Genomic DNA, 21,909 nt, shown 5'->3' on the forward strand with positions numbered 1-21,909 from the left:
TGTGTTGTTTGATGGGTTTTTATGACAGGTAGGGTCGCTGATGCTCTCCATTTACATAGATGAAACAAAGCGGTGATGTTATCATTTTTGTGGTTGGGCTGTGCGAATGATGGTGGGGTCCTGCTTGGCATGCAAGATTCTCTGGATACTCATTGTTATGTTAAGATTGTGGAGTTTTTCCCAAGTGGTGTTTGTCTAGCTTGAATTGACTGATTCTCCTATTGAATAATTAATCCAGGAAGTCTTGATTTATACAATATTGAATACCTCAGTTAATCAATTAAAGACCCGAGAGATGATATTCTATTGCCTGTTCATGGACCTATGTGGCGTTCAATTTTGTTAGTTTTATTCTGTTTCAATTTTATTCTGGTACATGCCTGTATTTATCACGAGTATGAATCACTGAAGCTTTGAATACTTTCTTTTGCTTCACTAGACTGATTAACATGAATCACTGAAGCTTTGAAATTTGAATTCTTTTTTTTGCTTCACTAGACTGATTAACCTGGTTGGATCTTGGAGAGTCTGGATCAATCCTTCTCTAAAACTGAATGAGGAATTTGGATTTTGGGGCTTTTGTTAAACCAGCAACGGTAAAAAGTATTTGACCCTTAAGAATGCAGTCTTGCTGGTCACAAGAAGAGAGATTTAAAGAAGGTGTTGATGGGAATATGGATAAAAGAACAGGAGTTCAATATAAAATTGAGATGTATCAAAAAGTTTTTGAGAGAATGGAATTGAAGGAACCTTGACATGTGAATTGTAATTGCAAGGGAAAATGTTGTGAGGTTACTGGCGAAGAAAGTATTTCAGATTTAAACAAGGAGAGAGAAATGGAACTCCGGGCATTCCAGACACAGCTAACAGTTATTCGGATGAGAGATGAGAGCTTGCTAGCTCAAATGGCAAAAAGATCACATTGTGTTATAGAAATGTTGATAGATAACCGCTCAAATGGCAAAAAGATCACATTGAGTTATAGAAATGTTGATAGAAGTTATTTTGAGTTTTACTATGCTTCTTCTGCAATGCAGTTACAGAAAAAATTCATTCTTGAAATTATTGATCAGCAGGAGAACAATGTAACAGGCCAAAAGCAGATCAAGCAAGCTTTCTTTGAGAATCTCAAGAATTTTTAATCTATTGATGAGTATGAAATGAGACAAGAATTTGATCTACCAGCATTGCCAATACTAACATGAGAGCATAAAATGATATAGGGAGCTCAGCTTTCAGATCAGGAACTCAAAGATGCAGTTCCTCTCAACTAGATGATTTAAACCTGTTCAGTTCTGAATGGAACACCTGCTGAACTATCTTTTGCTGGAATATCATTGGTGCATGTTGTTTGTGAAGCAATAAATTATAACTGTTTTCTTTGGTATCACTGCCAAGAGCATGGAATGCAATACTGATTACTCTCATACCGATGACAAGTAACCCAAAGGATAATTTTTTTTTGTAAGACTTCAGACCAAGTAGCCTTATTAACATATCCTTTTGAGATTATAATGACAACCCTGAGGCTGAAACGAGTTTTAGTTAGCACTATTATAAAAGAACAACTCAGTTTTTTTAATGAGATGATGTATTATGTATAATGTTGCTGCTGCACAAGAAATTTTCCATACACAAGAATTAAAGAAAACATAAGCTTCTAATTCTAATTGTATTGAGATTCTAATAAGTTCAGGAAAATAAGCTTTCCATGTAGGATTCAATCAATTTAGGAATTTATACCCACCCACCCAACTGCTTCCTAGTTAATGATCAAATAAAGGGCATATTTCAAGAAAAAAGGGAGTTTGTCAAGGAGGCCTGTTACCATTGAACTTATTTATACTGGCTTAGAGAGTACTGCTTCAATTGCATAATGAGAATGCTGGCACAGACATGACATAATGGTAATGAATATTTCTAAGATAGCTGTATATTTTTTATGTAGACTATTCTTTGATTAATGTGGAAGCTTCATTGTTGGAATGTCGCAGAGGAGAAAAATATAGTACAGATAAGCAAAGACCTGTGCATTTTGGAGTCAAATTTGGAATAGCCAATGGTTCAATTTTAATCTTCTCTTCATTACAAACTTAAAAAGTTGATAAAGCATGCTCTTAGATAAAGAAATCTAAATTGGCTGCCGACTCGAATGGGAGTTCTAATATATGGAAGAACAGGGCTAAGGGATTTTTCCGACATCTTGAGATGCTTTAAGAGAAGCCTGCTTTATGAACGACATCATTTAGTTTGGAGCTGGGCAATAAGATTCTTTTGCAAGTAGCTCTTCAGTCTTTTCCCATACATATCATATCAGCCACAAGAATTTTCTAAGGTGTTATGACAAATATGAAGCAACACATGAGAAATCTTTGTGAAACAAGAAACAGAAACAAACAGCTCCCTTCATTGGTCGCCAAGAGTTTGTATTCCAAAATATCTGAAGAAGGTACCAAAGATTTGGGTAAACTACCAGAAGCTCTAGCAATGAAAAGAGTTGAAAGTTTTAACAGCTTGAAGTTGAGAATATTTGAACTAGAATTGCTGAAGCCTAGTATATATTGAGTATACTACTTCCGGTGCCCAAGGGAAACCTTCTCCAGGTTTTTCAGAAAGGCTCGACTGATCCGCCAAAAGAAAGAGAAAGTCTTACCCCAGAAAGGAATAAACTTGCAGGCTGGAGAAAGAATAGCTTCAGAGTTCTAAAGTTGTTGAAAAATTCCAGATAGTTATTTCCTTTTTACTCAAATAAAACTATTTTATTAAAATAATTGAATTATTTTATTTGTAGTTGCTTATCTTCGTTCCTCTCCTTCTGCCCTTAACTAGTTTCTTGTATGTTTTTTTTTATTTTTATTTTTATTTATTTTGGTACGAAAGGGGTAAGATCCTGTTACAGTCATACGAGATTTAGCATCAGCCAAAACAAAGATACAAAAGATTTGCAGGGCAGTTTAAAGTCCAATAAATTAGAAAATTCCAGTACTCTAGTTATGGTGGAGGAGAAGAACACCAAAAGGATTATCCTTGGCCAACGCCAGAAGATGAGAAGAAAAGTTACATAACCACTAGGCTGGTTGCTCGTGTAACTAGCTTTGCTTGTTCAATTCAAGTATACAGCCGTGCTGAAATTATTCATGCCACCTTTGGCTTATCCAAGAGTTGAAGTCTCGGGTGAAAAAAAGAAAAAAAAGTGTATAATAATACTATTAAGATTCGTCATTTTGAAACTGAATTCTGTACCAATATCATTCTCTTGGTACATTTGATACGATATCTATTTCAGTATACTATCGATACATTCTTTATATCGTATATCGATTTGTTATCGATATGGTACGGTATGATTGGATACCTATCGATATTAATTGATATTTTGCTTGGTCTCCGTTAGGACGAAGAATATTGGGGCAAATATCATGTGAGCGTGAGAACCATGTTGTCAACCGTGCATTGCACGATCTTAGCTTCTTTTAAACAAGTTTCTTAAAAAAAATTAATTTAACAAGTCACAAGTCAAATAAAGTCCTCTATTCACGTGCTATGCACATGCTAAGTCACTAAATACGTGCCTCTTGCTCTCCTGATACATTCCTGCTCTCCAAAACTATTCTCCTTTCTTCAGCGAGAGAAGCCATCAGGGAAAAAATGGGAAGCCTCGACGCAGGTAACTCTCTCTCTCTCTCTCTCTCTCTCTCTCGCTTTCTCTCCATAATCTATTCGAATTCTTGATTTCCATTATTTCGCCCCTTTAACCCTAACTCCAGCCCCATTCTAATGTATTCTCCTTAGATACCACCACCACCACCACCACTGTGGGCTCCTTCCACTCGGACAAGTCCGCCAAGGTGTTCGTCGCCGGCCACCGCGGGCTCGTCGGCTCCGCCGTCCACCGGAAGCTGGAATCCCTGGGCTTCACCAACCTCCTCCTCCGCACCCACGCGGAGCTGGACCTCACCCGCCAGTTCGCTATCGAGTCCTTCTTCGCCGCCGAGCAGCCCCGCTACGTGATCCTCGCCGCCGCCAAGGTCGGTGGCATCCACGCCAACTCCACTTTCCCCGCCGACTTCATCGCGGTCAACCTCCAGATCCAGACCAACGTCGTGGACGCGGCCCTCCGGTGCGGCTCTGTCCGCAAGCTCCTCTTCCTGGGCTCTTCCTGCATCTACCCCAAGCTCGCCCCCCAGCCCATCCCCGAGTCTGCCCTCCTCTCTGGCCCTCTCGAGCCCACCAACGAGTGGTACGCCGTCGCCAAGATCGCCGGCATCAAGATGTGCCAGGCCTACCGCCTCCAGCACCGCCTCGACGCCATCTCCGCTATGCCCACCAACCTCTACGGCCCCTTCGACAACTTCCACCCGGAGAACTCCCACGTCCTCCCCGCCCTCATCCGCCGCTTCCACGAGGCCAAGATCTCCGGCGCCAAGGATGTCGTGGTCTGGGGCACTGGATCCCCTCTCAGGGAGTTCCTCCACGTCGACGATCTTGCTGATGCTGTCGTCTTCTTGATGGACCGCTACTCGGGCCTGGAACACGTGAATGTCGGCAGCGGGAAGGAGGTGAGCATCAAAGAGCTGGCGGAGATGGTGAAGGAGGTGGTCGGGTTCCAAGGGGAGCTGGTCTGGGATGCCACGAAGCCGGATGGGACCCCGAGGAAGCTCATGGACAGCTCGAGGCTGGCAGGGATGGGGTGGGAGGCGAAGATCTCGCTCAAGGATGGGCTCGTCAATACCTACAAGTGGTATGTGGAGAACGTAGCAAAGCAGCAGCAGCAGTAATGATGTTCTGATCTTCCCTTGGTATCTTTTTCTCCTCTTCTTCCATTTGTGTTCTATCTGATGGTTTCCATTATATCATTGTTGTTGTTATTACATCAGTATGCTTTTGGGGAGACGACTACATTGAGATCAAAATGTTATCTACATACAAAATCTTGGATGGATATGTAGTTACATTCTTGTTGATTTTACTAATAAAAGAGTATCACTTTGCTCCGATAATGTTTTATGCGGAGCATTTGTTAGATTAAATCAAGGTGTCTTGTTGTAACTGATGAATTCAAAAAGAATTCACCTTTGAAGGAATTGCATATTTTGATATAAGATGCGGTATGGTGGAGTAGTGCTTTCTTAAATACAGAAATTATTACAGAAGAATAACAGTACCCTTTTGGGAGATAGTCCATGATTAGACTACTATTCACGGTTACAAAACATCTTTATGCAGTGTATAATATGATTTAAGTAATTGTCTAATTCTCAATGTTAACAGCTGGTAGCACTCAACATTTTCCTTTGGGAAGGCAATGTCACCAAAAAATTCTTGTGAATTTGCACGATAGTTGAAGATGAATGGACATTGTTTGACACCGAGTTCATATCTCTTTTGTTATTATCCTTCAAGAATGCTCTCACTGTAAAAGATTATCTCGTATACTCTCACTGTGAAAGATTATCTCTTATATGAGAGAATAGATATCACAATAATTCATGGATTTGAGTTTCTAATCAGTTTGCACACCATGCCTCTAGTTCAATTTGAGGTTTTCTAAGCTAGCGCTTTTCCTTACATTAGGATTAGAAGCTACATCGCAAGCATCTCTAAGATATTTTGAAGTACTCAAGCTACACCTATTTTAAGAACAATATCATTTATATTTAGAATCTACCTTCAAGCTCAAATCCATAGACCCTCCTAACTGTATCTTGTAAGTACAGTGCTATTTGCAATAACTAACAATATGGCCGCAGCACCTAATCACCAATTTGTTTGTCGCTCAACTTTTTTCCTTTATAATCTCCCCAAGTCATTTTTTTGGCTACATCCTAAGTGCCTCTTTGAGCTAATTATCTCATATACATCACTCTTCTATCATTGCAAACTCATATACATAGTTAACTTGATAGTACTTGTGTACCTTAAACCCTTCAATTCCTTCTCAAAGGCCACCTCTCGTCTCTTGATGTAATGCAAAATCACTCAAGGAAAGAAATATTCTGATGAACACATGTTTTCCGTAATGCTAAATAGTTTTTATTGAGAAATTAATTGCAAAATATTCAAATCTATGCCATTTTTTTCTTTTTTTTCTTCCCTTACTTAACAGTATATCCAGAAACGATATGAACATATGCCATTTTTTTTGGTTTTAATTTTTGAATTTGTACTGTTTCTTGGGAGTACTTTGGGTGAAATACGTTCCTTATCAAAAGCACTCTCTTCCGGCCTATATTTTTGCTTAAGCACAATCAAGTGTATATGAACTAGAATCTTCAAACCAAGATACGTAGTCTCGGTACCGGATCCCATACTGATGCCATCTTGTTACTGTATTGGTATGCCCAGTAAAGAGAATGGTTGGGCGTACCGACAGCGTACTAAGCGTCGGTATGCCCCTTCGTACCCTATACCGCTATGGTATGGTATGGTGTGTTTCGTACCATCCGGTTTGGTACGGTATGACGTACCTTGCTTCAAACTCAACTTGCATTTAACCTCATTTCACAAAAAATTTAGAATCTAATATTTTGACAAGGTAAAGAGGAAACATGGTTGAAAGTTGATTATCTAGTGGTATCTTTTGCTTCTTTTTTGTCTTTATTTATTTATTTATTTTTGTGTGGGACGGGGGGATTTGATGTTGATCCAGCTTGATTTTGCAAGAATTGCTTTGATCGGGCACTCTCCATGAATTTGTTCCTCTCTAAAGCCAAGCAGCTCCTCACCTCCCTCTATGGTGAAGAAACGGGATGAAAAACAACAAAGCTTTAGGAGCTTTGTGATCCAATGCTGGTTGGTACCGGTCCATGTCAACCATATTGAACTAACACGCTTTTGTACAAGCAGGTATCAATAGGCTCAATCAATACTTTGGCACACACCTATACCCATTTCTGGTCCAGGTTTTAAGGCACATAGTAGCATGGAGTGGCACACAAAGTCATCCTAGCCAATGTAGGTGAGGTTAATGTCAAGAATCTAGGAAGTTATTAGTAATTTAATGATTATAATGGCTTCCTACAACAAAAAGATAAAAGGAGTAGATTTGTGTAAGTCTTAGGGTTTTGGGAAAAAGAAAAGGATGGATAACCTTTCTAAGGTTTCCTGGATTGGGTTATGATAGGAGAATATATTATTTAGACTTAAGAAGATTCAGGCAGGGGTTTCTAAGAATTCAAGAGTTAAATTTCAGGTTCTATTTTCTTGTGCACATTTTTTGATTCTGTGCACAGATTTTTGTGATTCAGATGGAAAGAAGCCTAGGTCAGTGCTATAAGGGCTTCCTATGGTTTGAAATAAATTCTCCATTTCTATGATTCTAATGAGATAAATAAATTAGAAAATGTCGTTACAAGCTAACTTGAATATTTTTTTCTCAGATAAGAATTATCTTGAATATATTTAGATTTAGATCCACAAAGGCAGACTATGGGAAAATAAAAGTGGAAGAGAAAGAGGATTAAAGAGTATATTAGAGAAAAATCATTAAGAGAGGAGGAACTACCAAAGTTAGATTAAACAAACACAACTAGAAACCAATGTTTCCTACTTATAAAAAGACTACTGATAATACTTAGAATAACCCTAAGAAAAGATGTTTAATTGAACCTAAAACTCCACATTATTCAAAATTATAAACTATTCTAAATTGCAACTTTGTCAATAATAAGATTGCCGAAATTTTCAAAGCAGCGATGAGACATTAAATGAAGATTTGAGGGTTAATGTGTATCTAATCACATATTATGAGCTTTGCGTGAACCTAATATCTGCGCTTGGTTGATTAATTGCATATTTCAAAGCCAAGCAGGTTTATACAATGAACTGAGAGTTTTTTGTGCAGCTTTCTCTTCTTTGGCAAACAATTAAAATTGATGATCTCGGGCTGCTTAGTTTTCCTTCCTCGAGCTTCATGATGATCTCGATCATCTTACAAATTCCTTAAGCCTAACAAATATGTTATTTTGGCATCTTTTAGGTTAACAAAACACATGGAGCATCATAACTTTCCAGCATACATTTTTTGCTAATCTTTGTAAAGTTATCATCTTTCTAAAGATATTGGGTTGTCTAAGAAGAGATCAACATAAAATTATCTGCTCAAGCAACTTTCTTTTCTTCTACATGCAATTCAATCCATATGACTACTCCCTTCTTGTTTGCTGTCATCTGTGAAGGATGAACTTTTATCGCTTCTTTGGTTAATCATGACCTTTGTTTTCAATCATTCTCCTTTATTTTAGTCCATGAGTTATATTTTGATTCCATTCTAGTTCCTTTCTTCCCTCTTTTTGTACTCGTTTCTCAATTAGATAAGTACTGTGAATCCCAAGCAAACACAATGTTACAAAATATTTTCAAATGTTGTCCAATTTTTACTCACTACCCATCACTCCTTAATTGCCCTAGTTATTGCCACCATGTGGTCTGGTGTTGTTTTGGCTCTTGATTTGCCTGTCTGTTTTGCTAAAAGTGTGGAAGTTTGATAGGAGGATCTTGAAAGAGCCTCTCATCACATTTGGGAGACCACATCAATACTTATCATAATCGGATTTTCCTTAAATTCTGAGTGAAGTTTGTGAATATGAATGAGAACTAATCAACTCATTTCATTTCATGAACAGACGAAAATCCTTCACACTCTTATGTCGGGGTCATTCACCTTTTTTTGGATCCAAGTTAATGTTAGTTACATCAAAGTCTGCTCTTAATCCACTAGGTTCTTACATAAAGCTCTTGGAACTACTCAACCCTTTCCAGAAATCTATTTTTTTTTATGTCTGATCATTATGCGCATATATTAGAGGGAGAGTTAAAGTAGAACCGTTATTCTTAACCTGATAGAATTGAATCCCTTTAAGCCCACCCACCCACTCTTTCACTAAAATTACTTCCATTTAATGAAGATGCTTGTCAACTAATTCACAAACCCATGATGAGGCCTCATCTCAAGGGTTCTGCCTTCTGTATGATTCTTAAGCGTATTAGCCACCTCCAGCTTTTTCATTCTTGGTCATGTTACATTTTGTTCAAACATAATTTCTAGTCTTTTCGTGTTGCATCTCTTAACATGACTTTCCATTTCTTTTAAGTTTCAGGATGAGATCTTCAATGCTCTCATTGTTTTTCTCTAGTTCTGTTTATTTCTCTCCCTTCATCCACAGAAGTCTAATACTTTCAGTTTCATGGTTGTCCAGGCAGTCGATAGTTATTGGATGGAGAGCTAAAAACTATTAATGGTCTATAATAGTAGATGTTGTCAAGCACTGTATAGTAAGTTTGGGAGTGTAGATGCATAGGGTAGTAAGGGATCTGTTCTTTCAGATCTCACTAAATGATAAGGGTTAATAATCCAAGTGTGTTTGATATAGATGATGGCGTACTAGACTGCCCAAGGTGCTGCAATTAGGAATTGGATTCTTAAGTTTTCTATCGTAAATAGAAAATGCCAAAGTGGAACCATCCCATGATCAATCATGGAAAATCAGGGCTAGTGCCAAATTAGTGGCCTTTAGAGGGGAATTCCAACTTATTCAGGTGGCGGTGCCTTATAGTTAGTAGTTTTAGGGTTGCAAGCCTTGGAAAACTTGGGTTTAAGGTGTGAAACTAATATCAGAAAATGTATCCGGCACGTTAACAGTTCGGTATGATGCGATTGGTATGGTACACACCCCATAGTGAGACAGTCTCCCAATGCCTTTTTTTTCTCGTTTCTATTCATGATACTATGCGAAACCGAGTGGTATGGATTGGTATTGGGCGGTTCTGCTTGGTTCGAAATGATATAGACCGGTTCGGCTTATATACCCTACTAAACCTCAGTACCATACCAGTTCCTTAGTAGTATGGTGTGGTTGGTGCAAATGGCGTGTGTCGGTACCATAGACCTTGTCAGGGTTGTTTGTGAGGTTGGAGTTAGTTTAGCATGCTCTTGTAATTTCAACTTTTCCTTTTAATCCTTAATTTATTACTTGTAATATGAGGTAATCAATTAATGATTACTAGATCATCTTGTTAGTTTTCTCTGACTCAAATTTCTAGGTCTCTAAGGATTTTTTTTTATAGATTGCTAGGATGAGGTTAGATTTCTTTCTTAAATTCTAAATTAACCAAGTTGAGCAATTTGTCAGGATTTATCACTCTAGAATTGTGGTTATTGATAACTTCACTTTCTCAACTACTAATCGAGTCATCTTGATAACTATGATTTTTAATGAAAGTGAAAAAGCCACAAGGCAAGTTCTCTACTTATAGTTATCGATATAGTTGCATATATTCATGATCCAATTCCTAATGCCAGTACAGTCTGATTTTGTATTACGATTGTTTGACTATTGCATAATGTCTATTATATCTTGAATAACCCTTCAAATACTTAAAATACTTCTTACCTTCCTCATTTAAGTTGTAACCTTTTCCTTTTGCCAAAGTTAATGAGTTAGTATCAAGGTTCGTCGTACCGATACCGGACGCTGTACCGGTGCCACACTAGCATAGTGTCAGTACGGTACGGTACAGAATTTTTTGGCATATCGAAGGTCGGTACACCGCCGGTACCAGTATCGGTATCGAACCGGTATGGTACGTTATTCCTAGTACCATCCGGTTCGGTACGATACGGCATACCATAGTAGGTAGACTTGAGTAGGTGTCTCCTCCTGCAGAACCCTCGGTCTTTCCAAAATTTCTTCATGCAATTCATGCAATGATTTATTATGTCCATCCTTGTTATTATGAAAGGAGCTTTACTCTTCCACCTTAGTTGAATGAAGGAACTAGCTTCCTTGATGCCTTTTCTTTCTGAGATTTATGGAAGGATCAGAATGAAATGATCTTTTATCAAGAGCAGATGTATAGCAATCTTGCACGCCATCATATAAAGGGGACTTGTAAGCTGTTTAGCTACCATCAAGCCAGCAGGAATGCTAGTTCAATGATGACCACTAATGGAGGAAATACTGGTAGGTTGAATCTAATTCCAAACCATTTTGGCAATCATATGTTATAGTTGCTTTGGGCAGTCTAGAATCATTGCTGAGCAAGATGACATAATTAACTTCGCACTCTGGGTGGGAATATGGTGTCCAAGAAGTTGGATTTTGAACCCAAATCTTGGTTTGCTATGCCAAAATGTAGTATATAATGCAAGAAATCTGTTCTCTTGTGACTCTATTTTAGATGGCCAAGGTCATGTATGTTCATAGGGAAGGTAATTGTGCAGTTGATTGGTGGCACAGAGAGCCATTTATCTGGGGGATATGCTATGATGTTGTACATTGGTAGTATTAGGATGCATCTGAAACATGTAGACCGACAAATCAAACATAATGTCGATGAGGATTCATAAGTAAATAGATAGAGTTGGACATAAAGGTAGGTAATTATTGTTTTGTACAGGTGAGGAATCCTTGAAATATAGAGTGCCTAGTAAATTTGTTGCTTAGAACTGCACATTCTGATAACTTGAAAAGTAGACTTCAATAACAAATACCAGAAATTGAATGATCTTCATAGAAGGATGGACACAAGTTTTCCCATGCTTTTAGGTGAATGTAATGATGATGAAAAGTTGTTTGTTCACCTTTTAATCCAAAATCCTGATCACCCTCCTTGTCTCTTTTGGTTGAAATGAAAGAACAACATTACAAGGATTCTTTTTTCTCCAAAAGACATTCCTGCTGATGCTCTTAGAAAGAGTCGCCTTAAATCTGTTTCTTCTGTTATTTCAGTGTGGAGATTCATTACACTCTAATCAGTTCTATGCAAAATTCTCCTGGAAAGTATATAATTAATCTTCAAATAGGAAGAGCAAGCTGAATTTATGTGTTCAGTGAGGGTGTGCCGCAGTCTTATATAATTCTATCCTCTAAGTGATTCCTTTTTCATTTTCAATTATCAGGGCAATTGTGAGTTTATAAATGATTAAAGAACAAGGATAACTTCATGGTGATTATAAGTTATTAGAGAACAAGAACAAGCATAGATTTATATTTTCCCTTCTCCCTACGAATAACTGTGGAGGTACCATCTATTAGATTTAGGTAGATCAGATAGTTGGCAAAAATGCTACAAACTAGAACCTCCATGTGAAGGATGCAAGCGCTATGCTATAGCCCAAGTCTCTACTTGGTTATTTTGTAAGTTCATTACTTTTGGAAATAATTGTTATATGTAACATTTGGTAAATTCAAATTCTCTGTCTCTTTCTGGTTCTTTTACTAATATTGTCTAAACAGTCATATTCTTAGTTATTTCATATGGCAGGGAACTTCAGTTGGATTCTAAACATTCTAGGTCACCTTCTCTGGTCAAAAGATAATTACTCAATACTAGGAATCGTTTGTCTAGGATAACAAACTGGTTTCAGAATCTTCTTAGAATCTCGAACCTGCACGTACCTTTTTAAGCAATTCCGTGCTAAGAGTGTTTCTAAAATATCCGCTTCTACGCGCTCTCACCCGACTCTGGCAAGGAATCTTCCAACCTGTCATATATTTTCAGTTGGTGGTCATTGAAATTCATGGGTTTAGGTTGAGTTGGGTAGAAATTTTTCCACATCCATTTTCAGAAGAGGGTTAACCTGTTCTCAGGTTGGTTAATGACCCTGTGAAGGCTTACAGATTCTCTCGGAAAGCTTTTCTCTCTTTAATGCTAATACTTACCTGGGCCTGTTCTTTTGGCTGTCAATATACTAACAAGTTCGAGGAATAGTCTGTCCTCTTTGCAATCATATCCATATAAGCTCTTATTTATTTAACCGCAGGCATTTACCCATCCAATCCGTTTCCAACCGGGCTATTGGCCTATCGTATGGCAGAACTGAAAGACTAGACGCACTTGTGTAAAGCCATAAATGACATGAGAAAGAGGGGAGGGTTTTCTGATGATCTCCCTATTGTTCGGCCTGTTCAGATAAGAATGCCTTTACTCATTATCTTCCCCTGTCATACAATGGTCTTATTTTTTCACTTTTTTAAATAGACAGCCTTGAGACTAATTTCGTCCTAATGGATCTTCTGAAGAGAATAAAATTTGGTTCTGCTTTTCCATGATCGTGGTTGGATAGGTGTGGCAGGAGAGAGATCATGTAGGATTACAACCAATTTTTTTTGCATATATTGCTAGTAAATGGTGCATCTGTTGGTTATGCAGTGAGAACAGAAAATCCAGAAAGTTTGTGATCTTGGAGGAAAATTCTAAAATTAGCACTTACTGGTAATAATACTTAGTTGTCTAGGAGATTACTGAAATCCCGTTGATGGAAGCTGAACAATGGGTGATTTATTTTTCTGAATAATTATAAGCACTCAGACTTGCTCAGCTAAGATTTCAGTACTTATGACATTTTGAGTGGACGATAGATAAAAAGATCATGGTTGCAAAGCCGGATAAGCACAAAGCCATGAGTCCAAGTCTCATGCCAACCAGGCATTACCATGACTGTCACTGCCATAACCACCACCTTATAAACTGATACAACAAAGCATATAAAGCCATACAAAAGGTGGAAATTTAAAAAGATGATGTTTGTGAATGCACATGACTTTTATAAGAATGAAAGTAATTGAATATTAGATACATCAATAACAGGTTGCAGTCAACTCAAGTGGGTGATGCCTTAGTGATCACACCCCTCCTCTGGGTTTGAGTCTTGAGCGTCTAGGCTTTTAGATTGTTGTTTTGGGGGAATGTTCAAGCTCAAGCCAAAGTCAGCAGATGCTTGTTCTTGACTGCTGATTTAATTGAGCCTGAGCAAGTTGTTATGGAGCCAAACTCAAGCTTCCACTTGTTCTTATATTCTCAGGACTGTTCAGCCTTGGCTAATTTATAAGTTGATCTTGAATATGAGGCTCGAACTTGGTTTGCTATCAGATTGAGACTGAGCTGTAAATGAACACCTTGTTGGTTTGGAGGGAAATAGTAGGACTAACCATGTTTTATCTATAACCAAAACTTCAGAATGGAGCTCCGTGTCTCCACAGACATGCGCTGTGCAAGTCTACACTTTCCTTGGGTGGCAGCGGTGGTTGCGACTGCAATGAACCAAGAGGGGAGGATTGTGCCAACTTGGGAATGGGGAACAATAGTTAAGAGCTAAGTTAGTTTTGTAGCTATATCATATACAGTGCTAGAAAAGAGACTACCACCTCTCATGCTCATATCAGGATTTGCAAGATCTACTCTCCATTACTCTTCTTTCTGGGGGAAAGAGACATATATAATCAATATAATGATCATAGCATTATAATATTTATGGAGACTTTGGTTTAGTGAGTATTTTCTTAATACCTAGTATTGCATGAAGCAAACTTTTTATGATGGACCATTGAGTATTCAATATCAATGTTCAATATAATCATGTGATAAAGAAATTGAATGTAAAGAAAAAAGGGGCAATCTTGAGAAACAGTGACTCCCTGTAAAGAAACCTCTCTTTTCTTTAGACAGGGACACCCTACTCTTCAGATATCAAGGTTTTGATCTCGCAAAAGAGCTAATATTCGGATAAATCGCAGATGTCCTCCTTTCCTGTCGTGTGCCTTATCTTTTACTTTGATCACGACCATCCATCTTGCATGTTTACTGCACATGTTCACTGCTAATTTTGGTAGAGAAATAGAACAGCTTATATGAATGAAATGGAGATAGATGTGTTGGCACAGCAATTCAGTAAACTAAAAAACAAAATGACCTGCTGAGGCTATTCACTCTGTTTTCTAGGCATTCCTCCGATGCCTGGACCAGAAGTCCCTCATTCTCTCTAGTAATAATACATGATTTTTGGGTTAAGATGGTTCTGTGTTGAATAGGGACTAGAACTCCCAATGAGCTAGTTGATATTGAAGTTTGATCCAATATTCAATAATTTTGTGATTTCTCTAAAATTGTTGCTTCTTTTGATATTTTTCTGCAATATCCTTGTTTCCAACATGAGAACCTTATAATAATAGAGCTTTTATTTCAATAATTAAAACATTAATATTTGCAATAAAATATGTTCTCTTTAGTGACCTTAAATGATCGAAACCTTCATTGAAACCAATAAGAGTAGATACAGATTTGAAATTATAATGATAGTAGCAGACAAATATAAATTGGACATGCTGACATGGTTGAAATATCTATTAATATGTAATATATAATTATGTATATATATACACACATATATATGTAAGTAATGATTTTTTATTGGATGTCGAATCTAGCCAATTCCTCACCTGACCTGATAAGCTTATCACTCTGAATGGGGCCCTGCAACACAAGCATGTGGTTTTTTTCCCCTCTGATCATGATTATTTTGGTGCTAATATTGTTTTCATAATTCTTTGAAAGTAAACGCCTCGTTTCAAAAGGGTTGTTGATAGGTGCATGAAAATGTACCTTTTAACACTACCACTTTAGGCTAAATTGTTAAGACTTAAGCATGATTTGGGTATTTTTATGATATTTTTCTAATCTGAGCTTTACTTCACAAAGTGTCCAAGTCTTAATTGATTTTGGTGATTTTATTGTAGGAATGGAGTTAAGGAGATTGAATGTCCCATTGCAGTCCGAATGAAATGAAACTTGGTGGGGATGAAGTAGACATGTTGAGGTTTCATATGCATCAAGAATCAGGTCAATTGGAGCTCCAGAAAGAAAGTTATGAGGTTGCAAAGTTAGGTTTTCCTAAACTGCCAGCCTGGGCCCTGAAATATCAGACCTTTGTGTAGTATTTTGATGATTTTGGGAGATACAAAAGTCCAATTGAGCTGATTCAAATTTTGTTGGAAACTAGACTTCTAGGGCTTTCTAATGACTATAAGAACACAAAATTTGGAGATTAGATGCGATCTGGAGAGCCTCCCAAACTTTATGCTAACGTTGGTGCTCGAGGGTAAAGTCGGAAAAACGCATGCAGACGTGTCTAAGTCGTGTTTCTTAGGGTTTTTAGCCCCAAAACCATATATATACTTGGAGGAGCACACCGTACTGAGGGAGAAAGAGCTACATTACAAAGAAATCATCAAGAGGAGCCAAAAATTCATGGAGAGCTAATTCTTTGGTGAAGCTAGGGATCAACTCGCTTGGATAATAGTAGTTTCATTTATATTTGATCTATGTAATAGATTCTCATGTTGATACAATTCTTGTTTATTATCTCTCATCAATAGATCTTTTCTTATGTTGGGATAGTCTTGAACTGATTCTTTTCATAGATTCAGCTATGTCTTTTTCTATAGAATTGTTGAGGTGCTTGATTATATCTAGATTTGATTGTTTATCTAGTTAGTGTGATTTTTTGCTGAAATATTGCCATTGGGTATATTTTTGTCTTTGAATCTGAGTCTAATAGGATAACAATCCTTGGTTTTTAAAGAGGAGAATGATTTTCTAGAATTACCACTAAATATTTTGATTGTAATGCTATATCTTCTAATTAGAGAATCTGGTGCTATGATCTCTAATTGAGTTAACCAATGGATCAAATATGAATGGAATTACCTGATTCAAGTGAGAAATTTCTGATGCTTGCTGCCATTAATTCTGGTCATATCTTTTTACTACTACAATCTAATTGCCAATTTACTTTTAAACGTTCACATTATATTTTACTGTTTTGATATTTCTCCTTAGTTTCGTAATTTCTTTTAATGTTTCTACCTTCTTCCTGTGGAATCGACACCCCAATATATGCTGCGATAGCCACGTTATTCTTTGGGCGTAATCAGTTGTCTAAGATTGTTATTTGATATCAAGATTATGTCAAGATAGTCAACACCTCATTTCAAAAGGGTTGTCTAAAATTGTTATTTGATATCAAGATTATGTCAAGATTAAATGGGTACTATCTTGTGTTCCATCATTTAAAATGTGAGCTTTCTGCTTTGTGAAAATGGCGGTTCTTGCATCCCTTTTTCAGTTAAAAAATTATAACAACCATCATAGGTCATTGTAATGATGTCATATGACGATGATAACAGCTTTTTTTTTTTTTCCTTGATGCATATCTTTTCATTATGTATATAAGTAAATATTATTTACTGGCAAATTATTGCATATTTTCAATGAAGTGAAGTAGCACAGTCATTTGCTATTATTATCTGTTGTCTTCCAATTATTATGGTGGTCATTTAATTCCGGAAAATTATAGCTCATGATTGGACTGAGCTAACAGTGGTTCTTTTGTTTCTCTTCTCATCGTTTTTCTTTGCGAGACAATGGTTTTCTGTTTTTGTGTTTTTTTTTGTAGCAAAGTGATGCAATGGCTTTTAGTCTTTTACTTCCATTACAACGACTGATTCTCCTAGGAAGCTGATATGGGGGATGATAGAAATTTACAGGAGAGAACCTAAAAATTTTTAATTAACTATATATAGAGATAATGCTTTTTTTAATGCGCCAATCATAGCTTGACATGTTCACAGAAAAAAGAATAAAAGACTATCAGCTGCAGGGACTGAGATAACTAGGACAAACTGTAGCATTCTTCTGCTCTTCTCCTTGCTTCAAACAAGATTCTTAACTTTCCCCACCATTCCTCTTAAAAGGAGAGGAAGAAGGAACAAAAAGAAGCAGCTGATAGGATCGGTTTCCAACATCCTGTGGTCTAATAGTCTCTTTTTTCTTGCGTTAGAACAATAATCACAAGTTTGGCTAGGTTGAGGGACTATTTTTATCACCAATCTTTTATTTTAAAAGTTAGACTGATCTTGTTTTCTGTACGGTTAGCTGCTGTTGGTGCAGGAAACCATTAAAATCCAAATTTGGATTCAATCAGTGTTGCAGTCTCATGTGATGCTCCTCCCTCCCTGCTGGACTGTTGGACCATTCTCTACTCTCTGATAGTTTTGTTTTGATCATAATGCTGAACACTTTGTTATATGTTATAAAACTGGACCACGGCACCAGCCCTGGTGACCGTGTCCCTCCAATTGGATGCAGTGCCATGCACGTACCTTGGGAGGTGTTTTCTCAAATATTTGACAAGAGTATTTCTTGAAATGAGCTGAACACTTTGTTGTCATATATTATAAAACTGGACGACGGCCCCATTCCCCATGGATGCCCCTCCATTTGGATGCAGTTAGCTCCATGAACATACCTTGGTAGGTGTTTTCTCAAATATTTGATGCAAATATTTCTTGTATCCTTTCTTTAAAATAATGGGTAGTGATTCTATTGTACTCTGTCATTGAAAAAATTGTAGAATATTTTATACTACTTTGTCTATGATTCGTTTTTCAAACATCAATTTCCAAAAGAATGCCTAATTGTGAGGGAAATGCATTTCAGACAAAAATGCTTAAACATTAAAGTTGGAGCGGTCTCTTAATTAAACAAGGCACAATTAGCGGAGATGGAGGGCAGCGTACCCCCAGCACCACAGCAAGAAGAAAAATTTTGGTAGCCCCCTTGCTAAGATCTTGCCAATTTCTGCAACATTTGCAACTTTCACAAATTTTGCTTCTTTACACAACAAGGAAGTTTCATTTTATATGGCCCGCAAATTGGATGTGACTAGGAAAATGATGGACTTAATAATATGAGTATTAATATATTTCAATAAGATGAACTTTGCTTCTTTTGATAGGAGAGGGAGTCCAGTCCTTTCAATTTCAAAATCTATAGCGGGACATCAAAATCAAAGATCTGTAGCGTGCATGCTTATTTGTATTATTAAACATATCTAGAAATAAAAAAAATTATGTGGTTTAGTACTCTCTATTCTATACATTAAGTCGATGCAAAAATAAATGGTTAAAATGATGTAAGATCTTGTTTTGCTATAATTAATAATATGAATTTTAATTTAAATACTCTATTTCTATATTTTAGTACACTAGCATAATAGAAACCATTCATGTTTATATTCACATGATTTATAACTTATAGAACACCAAAGTATGTGATATTTGGTCTCTAGGTATTTTTAGTAGTATAGATCGAGATTAACTATATGAATATTTGAGTTAAATACCTTATTATTGATTTTAGACTCACAAGGAGTAAATACCCTCCCCTGGAGAGGAGCATAGTCCATCTCTACTTAATTCCGCCAAATGTTAAAAAAGTTGCTTGCAAGCATCATTCTATTCCCTACTTTAATTGGCCAGTTGTGGTCATTGGCCTAAGTTATTGGTCCATCACACTTACCCTCTTGTGTACTGCACAAGTTCTGAGCAGCCATATTGACAGGGGAACATCGATAGCCTTGTAACATCTTCAGTTGAATACAAATACCAAAAATTGCCATGCCTAGAATTGCAGTTCTTTTAAGATTTTCTTTGTCGCTATTATGCAACTTGATTCAAATCTCATATGCATGTTCCACGCTTTCTGATAATTCCTGTTTCATTTAAAAAATGTCATCCTGCAATCTCTTCTGTGCAAACCTCACAAGAAGAAACCGCTCATCCATCCAATTGATGCTGTCTAACGTTTTTTTTCTAGCTTTATTGAGTTTTTAGTTTCCAAGCTTTTTTCCTTCTCTCACATCTATTTTCTTACATCATTAGAAGAGAGTCTGAATGGTAGCCATATTTTTTTTCTTATCAAGTTAAATCCTGTCTTTTGATATGCTGTATATGTGCATTACATCACATGATGCAGACATTATTAGTTTTACTAAAAAACGACCCTAATAATTGATATAAAAAAGGTGGCAGGTCCACCCTGTTTCTGTCTGAAGAGTAAAAGAAAGAAAGGAGGAAATTCTAATTATTAGACATGAATTTTATATCATTAAAATTATTTATAAACTACTTAATTGTAAGTACAAGTGGTGGCATTGCTCAAAAAAAAAAAAAGAAAAAAAAAAGGCAGCTTCCCATTTTATTGTAGATGGAATCAAATGAACTCAAATTTTCCATGAATCTGATATATGAGCTACGGGTAAGTGTGAGCATGACAAATGCTCATTTCCAATCTACTAAATCTCTTCTGCTGAGGATGAAAGCTTATGTAGCTATAACTCGCATGTTGATAATGACACATCCTTTTCTCAGGAAGATGCACTTCCCCTTAATTTTCTAACGTTAACCTGCAAAATAATCTGCTTGCTTTTATTATTATTATTTTTTAAATAAGCATACTGTTTGTGTCCCTGTGGATTTGCTTTCCTTGTGTCTGTCAATTTTTAGTATTTGTTTGTATGTATGAGTGAGATTTTTTTTTTTAAAATTTTTGATGAAGCGGGAGGTACGACTACCCGTAATGCAATGTATGAGAGAGATTCTACTGGAAAAGGCATTTCGTATATGAGCTAGAGATAGCTGTAAAAAATCAACTAATAGATATTTTCTTCTTTTTTTTTTTTTGATGGATCCCCACCATTTTGCTAGGAAAAAAAGGTTGTTACCTTATAATCAACTACTATTCAAAGGGACAGACGGTAATCCCAAACAAAGAAGGGCACAGATTGATGTTACAAAGAGGCTAGCATGCATTCTATGTTGCCAATTCTCTTTCTGATTACAGATACCAAAACAGGACCTGTTAGAAGAGAAACAACAATCTTTGTATCTTTTTTTTTGTTTTGAGCAATTAAAGATGACAGTGTCACCACCGAAAAGCTTTAGATCAGTGGCTTTGTCTTCCCTTGAGAAATCCCTTGCAGACCTTCTCCCAAAAGCCCCTGTCAGGTTCAGCTCCCTCCAATCTGCTTTTGGTATCATCAGCAAAGCCTCTCTGATGGACATAAAACCATTGTCTTGGAAAGATCCATCTTGGTAGACCAAAACAAGAGATGCTCATTAAAAAGAGACTTACATCAATGGTGCTCCTGTTTGCAAGCTGATCTATAAGATTGTGCAAGATATCTTTGGTGTACTCCGGGTGCCCTTGTATTCCCAGGACATGGTCTCCAATTGCAAACATTTCTACGCCGGTCCTCTCCGAGAAGGCGAGCACCTCGGCCCCCGACGGCACCTCCCACACCTGATTCCATCAACGACTCAAATGTGACAAAATCATGCAACAACATTGTATACTAGTGCAAGAGCATTAGAAGCTGTCTTGGTGTTTTGAAACCAAGACACTCATAAACCTCATCTTGATGGCACTCGATGATTAGAGCACTGTGAGGAAACTCTTCAAGACCTTGCAGGAATTTGTACTGCGACAAGTCTTCCATCATGCTCACCTTCCTAACTCCAATGTCCCATCCCCCATAAGCCTTTCCTACTCGGCCTCCCAATGCCCGGCACAGCACCTATGTCACAAAGGAATCAAATATATATCAAGGTCAATGTCTCAAAGCAAGAAGCTTTGCCTTTGAAGTGAACTGCATGCTTACTTGGTGGCCGAAGCAGATGCCAAGGACTCTCTTTTGCATGGCATCCAAGGTCTGGAGTAGGAAGCAGAGCCTCAGGATCCAGGGATCATTGCCATAGGCATCATGAGGGCTACCGCTGATAACGAAACCATCGTAGCCATCGAGCTCCTTCACGCCGGGAAATTCACCATCTATCACTCTGTAAATGTCCCATGTCTCACCTTCATCACCAAATGCCTCCACGAAGACATTGAAGTAGCCTCCATAGATCTTCTTCACATAGGCCGAGTCTTTAGCAGCGAGGAGGAGGGCATATCGCTTCTTGCCGCTGGCCTCCATGGTTTCTCTGGAGAACAGAAGAGCTTTGAAGGAAGAGTATTGGAGATGGCTCGGACGAAGGAGTGCAATCTAGCTCTCCTTTATGAGGGTGGGTGGCGGCCGAGAAAGCAACTCGTATCCAAAAAAAGAAAAAACATGGGGGGGGGGGGGGGGGTGTGACCACGAAGATTGGCATCAGAGGACCATTAAGTCCACAGTGTTTGGACCAGCAGCCACATGCTGAATTGCTCCTGCACCCAGGGCAGCAACTAGAAAGGTGAGTTCCCATTATGTTATATCTCGAAGAATAATGCTAAAGATTGAGTAACCCTTGT

The 21,909-nt window shown here is 37.6% G+C and overlaps 2 protein-coding genes across 6 annotated transcripts; one reads left to right on the plus strand and one right to left on the minus strand.

Moving 5' to 3' along the window:
• The first annotated feature begins 121 nt into the window (after positions 1-121).
• LOC103709802 (putative GDP-L-fucose synthase 1) lies at positions 122-18,573 on the plus strand. 5 transcript variants are annotated; one of them, XR_005513854.2, is made up of 4 exons: positions 122-3,667; positions 3,793-4,799; positions 17,713-18,089; positions 18,277-18,573. XR_005513854.2 is itself a non-coding variant. In XM_088715341.1 (3 exons), exons 1-2 carry the CDS (start codon positions 3,649-3,651, stop codon positions 4,776-4,778), a joined length of 1,005 nt encoding a protein of 334 aa, XP_088571467.1. In that variant the 5' UTR covers positions 122-3,648; the 3' UTR covers positions 4,779-4,799; positions 18,277-18,573. The 5 variants fall into 5 exon arrangements, 4 of the variants coding, with proteins under 4 accessions (XP_088571467.1, XP_038987372.1, XP_088571468.1 ...); XM_088715341.1 differs by lacking the exon at positions 17,713-18,089; XM_039131444.2 differs by lacking the exons at positions 17,713-18,089; positions 18,277-18,573 and adding an exon at positions 15,516-16,604.
• A 1,971-nt stretch (positions 18,574-20,544) lies between these two features.
• Positions 20,545-21,684, minus strand: LOC120107775 (gamma-glutamyl peptidase 3-like). Its single transcript, XM_039121205.2, has 4 exons — positions 21,278-21,684; positions 21,029-21,193; positions 20,752-20,919; positions 20,545-20,670 (listed from the first exon to the last, which is right to left on the minus strand). The coding sequence occupies exons 1-4, from the start codon at positions 21,593-21,595 to the stop codon at positions 20,563-20,565; spliced, it is 759 nt and encodes a 252-aa protein (XP_038977133.1). The 5' UTR covers positions 21,596-21,684; the 3' UTR covers positions 20,545-20,562.
• Positions 21,685-21,909: the final 225 nt, after the last annotated feature.

Source organism: Phoenix dactylifera, chromosome 2 (genome assembly GCF_051530095.1).
Source record: "Phoenix dactylifera cultivar Ajwa chromosome 2, Ajwa_hap1_PhDact_Kaust_v1.1, whole genome shotgun sequence".
NCBI classification, from domain to species: domain Eukaryota; kingdom Viridiplantae; phylum Streptophyta; class Magnoliopsida; order Arecales; family Arecaceae; genus Phoenix; species Phoenix dactylifera.

Bases quoted from the DNA above. Each gene is read 5' to 3' on its own strand.
- LOC120107775 (XM_039121205.2), bottom strand. From the start codon at position 21,595: ATGGAGGCCAGCGGCAAGAAGCGATATGCCCTCCTCCTCGCTGCTAAA. The intron at 21,194-21,277 runs GTAAGCATGCAG...TTTGTGACATAG, and splicing joins GCATCTGCTTCGGCCACCAA to GTGCTGTGCCGGGCATTGGG. The intron at 20,671-20,751 runs GTAAGTCTCTTT...TATGTCCATCAG, and splicing joins CAAACAGGAGCACCATTGAT to AGAGGCTTTGCTGATGATAC.